This window comes from Oncorhynchus clarkii, chromosome 2 (genome assembly GCF_045791955.1).
Source record: "Oncorhynchus clarkii lewisi isolate Uvic-CL-2024 chromosome 2, UVic_Ocla_1.0, whole genome shotgun sequence".
In the NCBI taxonomy this organism is placed as follows: Eukaryota; Metazoa; Chordata; class Actinopteri; order Salmoniformes; family Salmonidae; genus Oncorhynchus; species Oncorhynchus clarkii.
The window spans coordinates 69,602,143-69,614,159 of record NC_092148.1 but is presented as its reverse complement, the minus strand read 5'-3'; the positions used below and the strand labels follow the sequence as shown (position 1 = coordinate 69,614,159).

At 43.3% G+C, this 12,017-nt stretch overlaps 1 protein-coding gene across 2 annotated transcripts in view; it reads right to left on the bottom strand.

The window, feature by feature from the left end:
* The window catches only part of LOC139382313 (C-Jun-amino-terminal kinase-interacting protein 2-like), a 140,074-nt gene that overhangs the window by 21,933 nt on the left and 106,124 nt on the right, over positions 1–12,017 (bottom strand). For both annotated transcript variants that reach the window (XM_071126220.1, XM_071126230.1), the window contains exons 3-4: positions 2,929–3,165; positions 2,728–2,806 (exon numbers count right to left, since the gene is read on the bottom strand). In XM_071126220.1, coding sequence (XP_070982321.1) covers positions 2,728–2,806; positions 2,929–3,165 — 316 coding nt within the window. The remainder of the gene's footprint in view (positions 1–2,727; positions 2,807–2,928; positions 3,166–12,017) is intronic.

Below are 12,017 nucleotides of genomic sequence, written 5' to 3'. Positions count from 1 at the left end.
TGATGATGAAGTGCACCCATAACCAGCTCTGAAACCAGATTGCATAGCGGAGAAGGTACGGTGGGATAGAAAGTGGCTTTAGCAGTGGATACAGAAGAGAAGGTAAAGAAGAGGGAATGAAAGGATGATAGGTCCTCTGGAAGTTTTTTTTCTTTCAATTTTTGCTCAGCTGCCTGCAGCCCTGTTCTTTAAGCTTGCAATGAGTCACTCAGCCATGGAGCAGGAGGGAAGGGCCGAGCCGGCCAGGAGAAAAGAATACAGGGCGAGTCATAGTATGGGAAAAGAGAAGAGAGTAAGGTTGAAGAGGTTGAATCAGGAGACAAAGGGAGAAAGATTAAGCAGAAGGAAGAGATGAAAGGTTTGAAGAGGAGTGAGTAGGGGGAGAGAATGATAGGATATATGAGGAGAGAGAGAGAAAGAGAGGAGAAGATTTCTACAGCGCATGACTATCTGGGTAGGGGCTGAGTGGATAGGGTTGGAGGAGAGGGAGACAGAAAAGTAAACAAAGTAGTGATCAGAGACCTGGAAGTGGTTAGTAGGCAAACAGCCTCTAGTAAAGATGGGGTCAAGCGTTTTTCCTGACTAGTGAGTTGGATTGGGAAAGGGTGAGAAAGGAGAGGAAAGAAATTGTTGGAAAGTAATTAATCAAAGGCAGATGTCGGGAGGGTGAAGTCGTTCAGTACGAAGAGTGGTGAGCCATCGTTAGGAAATGAGCTTATCAAGGTGTCAAGCTCATTGAGGAACTATCTAAGGGCACCTGGTGGGCGATAGATGACAACAATGTTAAGTTTGAGTGGACAAGTGACAGTGACAGCATGGCAGTCAAATTAGGTGATGGACAGGTGAGTGAGGGAGAAAATAGAAATTCTCCAGTTAGGAGAAATTAGTATCCCTGTGCCACCACCGCAACGACCAGATGCTCTCGGAGTATGAGAGAAGCGCAGCTAGAGTAGCAGTGTTCTCTGGGGTGATCCATGTCTCCGTCAGGGCCAAAAGGTCAAGGGAGTGAAGGGCAGGATAGACTGAGATGAACTCTGCTTTCTTGACTGCAGATAGGCAGTTCCAAACGCTGCCAAAGACTAGGAATTCCACATATATATCATCATAAACTGGGAAGTTCGACCCTGAATGCTGATTGGCTGACAGACAGGTATGCCATGGGTATGACAAAATATACATTTTTACTGCTCTAATTACGTTGGTAACCAGTTTATAATAGCAATAAGGCACCTCGGGAGTTTGTGGTATATGGATTATATACCACTGCTAAGGAATGTGCCCACGCACTCCGCGATGCGTCGTGCGTAAGAACAGCCCTTAGCCGTGGTATATTGGCCATATACCACACCCCCTTGTGCCTTCTTGTTTAATTATACAATATGCATACAGTGCACCCACACAATGTCTCAATAAATGTTTATCTTTTTAATATCTTTAAACACCAAGTATAGCTCATTTCAAAATAGGCATCATCACTGTCAATTAGGAATGATAATTCTTCACGTTTTACCAGTGATATGTCCAAACTGCATCTGCATGCCGATCATTTGATCTCAATCAGTTTCATAGGAATATGCATTTAAATCTTCTTCAATTACTTTTTCATAAGCAAATTAGAGCAGATGGTGTCAACAAACTATAAAGCCTTCCTGTATTTGGTTTCAATCCAAGTAAATTCTGCCTAGTAGCGCACGCTGCTGAGTTTAGCGATTCAGCTAACCATCCTAAAATGTCATAAGAAATGACTACGGTGGGTTTTTTGGTGTAACAGTATAATTATACTAAGCTATTATATTTAGTTCTGTTATGTAGAATGAAAATTAATAATTATGTGATCTTCCAAGACATTGATTCAGCTTTGATCTAATTTGACTAAAGGAGCACCGTTGTGAGAAGTGGCAGAGCAATGCACCCGCTGCACCGAACAAGCTCATTGAAGCACACTTAGCCTACTCTTTTGCCTCGCACAACATTTGGTGATTCAGAAAAGAGACCACATGTTTTATGAAAATCTGGGAATATTTGGCCAAGGAACACTTCTGGTTGGTCTCAGGAAATTTAAAACAGGAAGGGGGGCTTTTAAAATGGGTTTGTGTAAAGTAGAAGCAAATATGGCCATGTATAGCCTCAAAAGTTTAACGAAATGACCTTTGTCAGAAACACACTTTTTAAAAAGTAGTTAAGGCTAACTGTCCTCGCTAAGTTTAGCTGGAACGTAGCCCGAAAGGATTTGAGAAATGTGATTGGCTGACGATAGGCCTATGACATTGGCCTATGACATTGGCCTAAGTCTCATCTTGCGCTGCGCAGAATATCAGATCTCAACAACAATTGGAGTGTTTAACATCACCAGTACCACATCCTTATGATATATATCTTTCATAAGCGCAACATGACTGTAAGACAGGTCGGAATGTCTGACTGAAAAATACAGCAAATCAAACTTTTGAATTTTTTATTACTTGTGTTTAAATATGATGATAAAATGCGGGCATGATTGTTTGGTTGCGGGATGCGGGACAAAGGGACAAAAAAAACTATTCAATTATATGAATTTGTGTATTGTGCGTGTAGCCTTCCAAACAAGAACATTTTAAAAGGTATACATTTATTTTTTAAATACTTGGACATTTGGAGGAAATTAGCTGCTAGGTGTTGGCAGTGAATTAGTATTGGATAAATAATGAGTAGGGGGGAGTGGTAACAGTATAACAGCATAGTACTCACCCTGTGAGGTAGGGTTGCGTAGAGAGTCCTGCCAGCTGCCCTTCTTTGGAGAAAGACTGCTGTTGTTGTTCAGTGAGTCCTGAGAGAGAGAAAGAAAAAGAGCGAGGTCAGCATAATTTACCAAATCAGAGGAGAGCAGAATGCAAAGTTTGGTGTTAAATGTGATAAGGTTGGAGGTTGAGTGTGTGCGTGCATGTGTACCTGTGAGACAGCGGTGGTGAGGTTGAGGGTAGTGGGCCGGCTCTTCAGCGTGCCAAGGGTGGGGGAAGAAGGAGGGGAAGCGGTGGGGGAGGGAGGAGCGTCAGGATCCACCTCGTCTTCATCTTCCTCTTCCTCTTCCTCCTCATCCTCGTCATCGATCATCTCAAACTCCTGGAAGTCGTCCTGGAAGGAGCAGACCGGGTGGTGCATATCGCTCTTCTCCAGAATCAGACAGTCCTGACAGAGAGATAGACAAAGAGAGAGAGAGCGAGATAATAAAAAGGGAACAAAAGCAACAACCCCAGAGTCACCTTGCAATAATTTTCAGAGAAAGGTGTGGGACAGGTAAACCCATAGCAGCCTACAAGAAGAATATAACACAACATTCTGTAATCATGCACTGCAGTATACGTATCAGCGTTCAAACACACATCAAAGCACTGCAATCAACAGTGAAGAAGTGACTCCGGGATGCTGGCCTTTAGGCAGAGATGCAAAGAAAAGCCATATCTCAGACTGACCAATAAAAATAAAAGATTAAGATGGGCAAAAGAACACAGACACTGGACAGAGTTATGGCTTTTTCTTTGCAACTCGTCTCTTCACTGTTGACGTTGAAACTGGTGTTTTGCGGGTACTATTTAATAACTTCTTAGGGCTAGGCCCCTTTTTTCTCAATTTCCACCTGAATGACGTGCCCAAAGTGAACTGCCTGTTGCTCAGGCCCTGAAGCCAGGATATGTATATAATTGGTACCATTGGAAAGAAAACACTTTGATGTTTGTAGAAATGATAAAATAATGTAGGAGAATATAACACAATAGATATGGTAGGCAAAAATCTAAAGAAAAAAAACATATATATTTTTTTTTAAGAGACCTCTTAGAAAGGCAAGTAAAAGTTCATATAGAAAATTAGCTACCTGGATACAAATACTATGGCTCAAACAATCGCATGGCATGTTTTCACTGTAATAGCTACTGTAAATCAAACAGTGCCATTAGATTAACAAGAATTTAAGCTTTCAGCCGTTATAAGACACTTATATGTACCTAAATGTTTAATACATGTGACAGATACTGTACATTTTATCTGAGCAAGTCAATGACATAGCCTACTGTACAAGAGATACTTCACATATTTTATGGGCGATTGCTTTTTATTAGTAGAAAATAATATGTGATCTACATTTTTATATTATCTAGTAATATTTTAGTCATATTGATAGTGTTGTGTATTTATGATATCATAATGTACTCATAACAGTGAGGACATCTAAACATTGACATATGACATCATTTATCTACAGTAAAACATCACCAGATCAATCAGAAGAGGTCATGATAACCTAAATAAGTTGAACGACTTGTTAAGGGATTTTTTTTATAAAAAATGACTAATTATGTATACATTTCAAATCAGGACTGACTAAACAGAATAAATACTATTATGTTTCTGTATAGATGTATGAATTTAATTTTAATCCTAGTACTGAATATAATGTGTGTAAGTATAATCAAGAATTAGAACAATGACTGTCTGTTCCTTGGTAGAAACAAATGAACTTATCGTCAGACTGGCTAGAATGCTTATCTACACAGGAAGACCTTGGCTTGGTCATAAATTATCTAAATTGGGGATAGAGACGATGTAGGAAGGCTTGAGAACTACACTGCCATTGTACTGGAGTGGGGGGGAGAGACGGGACAGTTCGAAACCTAATGACGTTCGAAACCTACCCATGTCAGAGACGCAAACTCGGTCTCAACCTTTAAGTCTTTACTGAAGACTCATCTCTTCAGTGGGTCATATGATTGAGTGTAGTCTGGCCCAGGAGTGGGAAGGTGAACGGAAAGGCTCTGGAGCAACGAACCGCCCTTGCTGTCTCTGCCTGGCCAGTTCCACTCTTTCCACTGGGATTCTCTGCCTCTAACCCTATTACAGGGGCTGAGTCACTGGCTTACTGGGGCTCTCTCATACCGTCCCTGGGAGGGGTGCGTCACCTGAGTGGGTTGAGTCACTGATGTGATCATCCTGTCTGTTAAGTGTGCTCTCTCTAATTCTCTCTTTCTCTCTTTCTTTCTCTCTCTCTCGGAGGACCTGAGCCCTAGGACCATGCCTCAGGACTACCTGACATGATGACTCCTTGCTGTCCCCAGTCCACCTGGCCGTGCTGCTGCTCCAGTTTCAACTGTTCTGCCTTATTATTACTGGACCATGCTTGTCATTTATGAACATTTGAACATCTTGGCCATGTTCTGTTATAATCTCCACCCGGCACAGCCAGAAGAGGACTGGCCACCCCACATAGCCTGGTTCCTCTCTAGGTTTCTTCCTAGGTTTTGGCCCTTCTAGGGAGTTTTTCCTAGCCACCGTGCTTCTACACCTGCATTGCTTGCTGTTTGGGGTTTTAGGCTGGGTTTCTGTACAGCACTTTGAGATATCAGCTGATGTACGAAGGGCTATATAAATACATTTGATTTGATTTTGATTTGACGTCATTTTCAGTTTATAACCTGTTGTAAATTGTATCATGTTCAGTACTATCGAGAATAAACGCTAGTGCTTGATTTTGAGACTGGTCTCCGCCCATTTTTTGCAAATAAGTTTCTTACAAATCCTTAGAAATGGGCTGAGTGTATTAATTTAATTGGGTATTAAACATATAGGAATTTTATTCCTCTATCACGACTACAATCTGATCCTTGATGAAGGTGGAGAGAGTGGACAACTATAAATATGACTGTGTGTTTGTGTGCGTCTTTTGAGGAGCGATCCACAGTTCTCAGGTTCCCAAGGACATCCCTCCTAGTGGGTACAGACAGAGCTGACATTCCCCCCTTCTGCTGACTGGGGAAAACCAGAGGGATATTATGAATGAGTTTTCACCTCTTTCTGTCTCAAGGATAGGAGACATCATTACATCCAGATAAAATGATTCTGCAGTGTCGGTCACAAGTATTCTGCTAATGGACATGCACATATATCTGACTTTCAGCTCAGGGTTGTTTCTGATCTAAATACTAGCTATATTGCTTACTGAAAAGTTCAGTGATCCTGAATGTAACCTGGTTTGACAGGGTTGGGTTTACTGATAGAGGGAGAGTGAGAAAGAGAGAGAGCAGCCTTCTCTAATGAACATGGCTAAAACAGAGGCTGTTAGCCATAACACAACAGCGCAGCTACAGCAAGAAGCCCGTCACAGCTCATATGGGCTGAGTTAAGCTTCCGTAAATGGAACGTAATTCCATTTTGATGCGCTTTCCTCTATGAGTATTCTGACCTTGAACTTCATCATGAGAACAGCATGCTATTCACCTGGTATTTGTTCGGAGGGGAGATCTAAGAAATTAATAAGTGACGGAAGTGTGTCCACAGATACACAGTATTCTGACCTTGTATCATTTTAATTATTAGCCACTATCGGGAGCCACCGTCAGTAATACCACATACATTTATAACTGTCACTTTAGTGTTAGTTTCTTCAATATGTAGCTTATATTTTGCATCATTCCATTTAATTCTGATTATCTTTCTTTCCTCTCAGGTCTGTGTAGTTGTTCCTGGGGGTCGGTAGCATTTGTGGAGCATATTAGGCAACGTTGTGCAATAATATGGGACATGTAGCCTATTTGAATCATTATGGAACTCAGACCACACATAGCAGGTTAAACCTGGAGCCTGGTGCACGGTTCACCACGACTGGACCATTGTCATACAGTTCCATGATTAGTAAGGATTAGGGTATATTTATAGGATTATTGTTCAACCCCTATTGTAAACTTTTTCCCCACCTTCCAAAATTTCATGGATTGAACTTTAATATGACAACTTCCAGGATGAATCAAACCACTGTATTTTGTATTCATCACTATACAGTATTTCGTGTGTAAAGGCTCTCCAAACCATTTTTTTAATGACTCATACATACTTTCCTAACTCCAAAATGTGCCTAAATAACCTACAATATGAGAGTATTTTTACGTTTACCAGTTGGTGCTGAAACGGAGACGAATATGTATATAACCTCAGCAAAAAAATAAACGTCCTCTCACTGTCAACTGTGTTTATTTTCAGCAAACTTAACGTGTAAATATTTGTATGAACATAACAAGATTGAGACATAAATAAACAACAACTGAGACATAAATTGAACAAGTTCCACAGACATGTGACTTACGGAAATGAAATAATGGGGGGGGGGGGGGGGGTCCGGGCTCTTCTTGGGCCATGGCAGAACACTGACATTCCTGTCTTGCAGGAAATCACGCACAGACCGAGAAATATGGCTGGTGGCATTGTCATGATGGAATGTCATGTCAGGATAAGCTTGCAGGAAGGGTACCACATGAGGGAGGAGGATGTCTTCCCTGTAAAGCACAGCGTTGAGATTGCCTGCAATGACAACAAGCTCAGTCCGATGATGCTGTGATACACCACCCCAGACCATGACGGACCCTCATCTCTAAATCGATCCCGCTCCAGAGTACCTGCCTCGGTGTAATGCTCATTCCTTCGACGATAAACACGAATCCGACCATCACCCCTGGTGAGATAAAACCATGCCTCGTCAGTGAAGAGCACTTTGTTGGCGACATTGTTGCCGGTGATGTCTGTTGAGGACCTGTGTTACAACAGGCCTGCAAGTCCTCAGTCCAGTCTCTCTCAGCCTATTGCGGACAGTCTGAGCACTGACTGCGACGACAGAGATGGCCGCCTCGCAATCCTAGGAAACTATGCACTATTTAGTTTTTTCATGTGTTATTTCTTACATTGTTACCCCAGGAAATATTAGGTTTTATTAAATACAGTCGGGAGGAACTATTGGATATAAGAGCAACGTCAACTCACCAACATTACGACCAGGAATACAACTTTCCCGAAGCGGATCCTCTGTTTGGTCCATTATCTGGGCACATCGCGCACCGCTCCCGAGCATACTACTCGCCAATGTCCAGTCTCTTGACAACAAGGTTGATGAAATCCGAGCAAGGGTTGACTTCCAGAGAGACATCTGAGATTGTAAAGTTCTTTGTTTCATGGAAACATGGCTCACTCGGGATACGTCATCAGAGTTGGTACAGCCACCCGGCTTCTTCACGCATCACGCTGACAGAAACAAATATCTCTCTGGTAAGAAGAAGGGCGGGGGTGTATGCCTTATGATTAACGAGACGTGGTGTGATCATAACAACATACAGGAGCTCAAGTCCTTCTGTTCACCTGACCTAGAATTCCTTACAATCAAATGCAGACAGCATTATCTACCAAGAGCATTCTCTTCGATCATAATCACAGTCATGTATATCCCACCCCAATCAGACACATCGACGGCCCTGAAAGAACTTCATTTGACTCTATGTAAACTGGAAACCACACAAGGCTCCCTAAATTTTATCAGCATATCGAATGCACGACCCGGGCTGGCAAAACCCTGGATTTTTGTTATTCTAACTTCCGCGACGCATATAAAGCCCTCCCTCGCCCTCCTTTCGGAAAATCTGACCACGACTCCATTTTGTTGCTCGCAGCCTATAGACAGAAACTAAAACAGGAAGCGCCCGTGTTCAGGTATGTTCAACGCTGGTTCGAACAATCGGATTCCACGCTTCAAGATTGCTTCGATCACATCGACTGGGATATGTTCCGCATAGCGTCGGACAATAACATTGATGAATACGCTGATTTGGTGAGAGAGTTTATTAGCAAGTGCATCGGTGATGTTGTACCCACAGCGTCTATTAAAACATTCCCCAACCAGAAACCGTTGGAATGATGGCAGCATTCGCGCAAAACTGAAAGCGCGAACCACTGCTTTTAATCAGGGCAAGGTGACCGGAAACATGACCGAATACAAACAGTCTAGCTATTCCCTCCATAAGGCAATCAAACAAGCTAAGCATCAGTATAGAGACAAAGTAGAGTCGCAATTTCAACGGCTCAGACACGAGAGGTATGTGGCAGGGTCTACAGTCAATCACGGACTACAAAAGGAAAACCAGCCCCGTCGCGGACCACGATGTCTTGCTCCCAGACAAACTAAACAACTTATTTGCTCGTTTTGAGGACAACACAGTGCCACTGACACGACCCGCCACCAAAACCTGCAGACTCTCCTTCACCGCAACCAACGTGAGTAAAACATTTAAACGTGTTAACCCTCGCAAGGCTGCCGGCCCAGAGGGCATCCCCAGCCGCGTCCTCAGAGCATGCGCAGACCAGCTGGCTGGTGTGTTTACGGACATATTCAATCAATCCTTATCCCAGTCTGCTGTTCCCACATGCTCAAGAGGGCCACCATTGTTCCTGTTCCCAAGAAAGTGAAGGTTACTGAGCTAAATTACTATCGCCCCGTAGCACTCACTTCCGTCATCATGAAGTGCTTTTAGAGACTAGTCAAGGACCATATCAACACCACCCTTCCTGACACACTAGACCCACTCCAATTTGCTTACCGCCCACCTAGATCCACAGACGACGCAATCACACTGCACACTGCCCTAACCCATGTGGACAAGAGGAATACCTATGTAAGAATGCTGTTCATTGACTACAGCTCAGCATTTAACACCATAGTACCCTCCAAACTCGTCATTACCCTGGGTCTCGACCCCGCCCTGTGCAACTGGGTCCTGGACTTCCTGCCGGCCCTTAGGTGGTGAGGGTAGGTAACAACATCTCCACCCCGCTGATCCTCAACACTGGGGCCCCACAAGGGTGGGTTCTCAGCAGTCTCCTGTACTCCCTGTTCACCCATGACTGGGTGGCCATGCACGCCTCCAACTCAATCATCAAGATTGCAGACGACACTACAATGGTAGGCTTGATTACCAACAACGACGAGACAGCCTACAGGGAGGAGGTGAGGGCCCTCTGAGTGTGGTGTCAGGAAAATAACCTCACACTCAACGTCAACAAAACAAAGGAGATGATCGTGGACTTCAGGAAACGGCAGAGGGAGCCGCCCCCTATCCACATCGACAGGACAGTAGTGGAGAAGGTGGAAAGGTTAAAGTTCCTCGGCGTACACATCACGGACAAACTGAAATGGTCCACCCACACAGAAAGCGTGGTGAAGAAGACGCAGAAACCTTAGGAGGCTGAAGAAATTTGGTGTGACACCAAAAACACACAATCGAGAGCATCCTGTCGGGCTGTATCACCGCCTGGTACGGCAACTGCTCCGCCCACAACCGTAAGGCTCTCCAGAGGGTAGTGAGGTCTGCACAACGCATCACCGGGGGCAAACTCCCTGCCCTCCAGGACACCTACACCACCCAATGTCACAGGAAGGCCATAAAGATCATCAAGGACAACAACCACCCGAGCCACTGTCTGTTCACCCCGTTATCATCCAGAAGGCGAGGTCAGTACAGGTGCATCAACGTTGGGACCGAGAGACTGAAAACAGCTTCTATCTCAAGGCCATCAGACTGTTAAACAGCTATCACTAACATTGAGTGGCTGCTGCCAACATACTGACTCATCTCTTGCCACTTTGATAATGAAAAATTGATGTAATAAATGTTAGGTTAGATTACTTGTTAGATATTACTGCATGGTCGGAACTAAAAGCACAAGCATTTCGCTAGACTCGCATTAACATCTGCTAACAATGTGTGTGACAAATTTGATTTGATTTGTGCGTTCCTGGTGTAACTCGGGCAGTTGTTGTTGCCATCCTGTACCTGTCCCGCAGGTGTGATGTTCGGTTGTACAGATCCTGTACAGGTGTTGTTACACGTGGTCTGCCATTGCGAGGATGATCAGCTGTCCCTTCAGTCTACCTGTAGCGCAGTACAGACACTGCAATTTATTGCCCTGGCCACATCTGCAGTCCTCATGCCTCCTTGCAGCATGCCTAAGGCACATTCACGCAGATGAGCAGAAACCCTGGGCATCTTTCTTTTGGTGTTTTTTAGTCAGTAGAAAGGCCTCTTTAATGTCCTAAGTTTTCATAACTGTGACCTTAATTGCCTACTGCCTGTAAGCTGTTAGTGTCTTAACAACATTTCCACAGGTCCATTAATTGTTTATGGTTCATTGAACAAGCATGGGAAACAGTGTTTAAACCCTTTACAATGAAGATCTGTGGTGTTATTTGGATTTTTACAAATTATCTTTTCAAAGACAGAGTCCTGAAAAGGGGATGTTTCTTTTTTTTCCAGAGTTTATTTAGATGGCTTTCATGTATCCCTATAATCTGAACGCGTGTTCTTTCTATGTATGGTAGTCTGTCGACAAAAGTATAATTAAAGGTACACCGTATTTAAATGGATGCCTTAAGATAAATGCACTGAAAACCCTATTGAAAAAAACTCCACACAAATATCTGTTGGCCAGCAAGTGGGAATGTTTTCAGCGGCTTAATTAAATGTGTTCAGCAGGTGCAAGGGAACCACACCTGTAAAGCCTGCTTACGCACCTGCATAAGGTAAGTCTGAATACCAACTACTGAGAAGACCGTATCAAAGGCGTACATTTTCTAAGTCAGAATCAGGCCCATAGAGCACAGCTAATAGGGAGAATACCTCTATTGAACCTCAACAGGAACAACAGCTACAATGGAATACTCTACCTAGCTCCCATTTACAGCTATAAAAATATGACTACAAATCACAATATAGAGTGTGTTGCATTGGGTTACGACTGAGAGCAGTCTGCTGGCATACACCTGGCTGGCTGGTAGTGTGTTTCTCTGCTGTGTTTTTGGGTGTGTGTTCTTGTTTCAGAATAAACCCTGGATCCACAGGCTAAGAGGAGCATGATTAGACTTCCAGACTCTCAGCTCTCATTTAGGGGAGGGCAGGCATGATTTGAAATGTTGGAGCTAACTGAAGCAGCTCTCTATATTTATATTGTTGGATGGAGAAAATTGCTGTAATATTTGTTAATGTGTTAGTTTGCTTTGTGTCACATTATCGGTTCATCACATTCTACGAGTATATATCCAATAACAGGAAACCAAACTCACATATTCATATTAAATCTATGTCAATTCTAAAACAGATGGATTAATAGTGATTACCTCCTGATTGATCAATATCATCTAGTCACTGGTGATTGATTAATAATCCTAATGGCTTTTC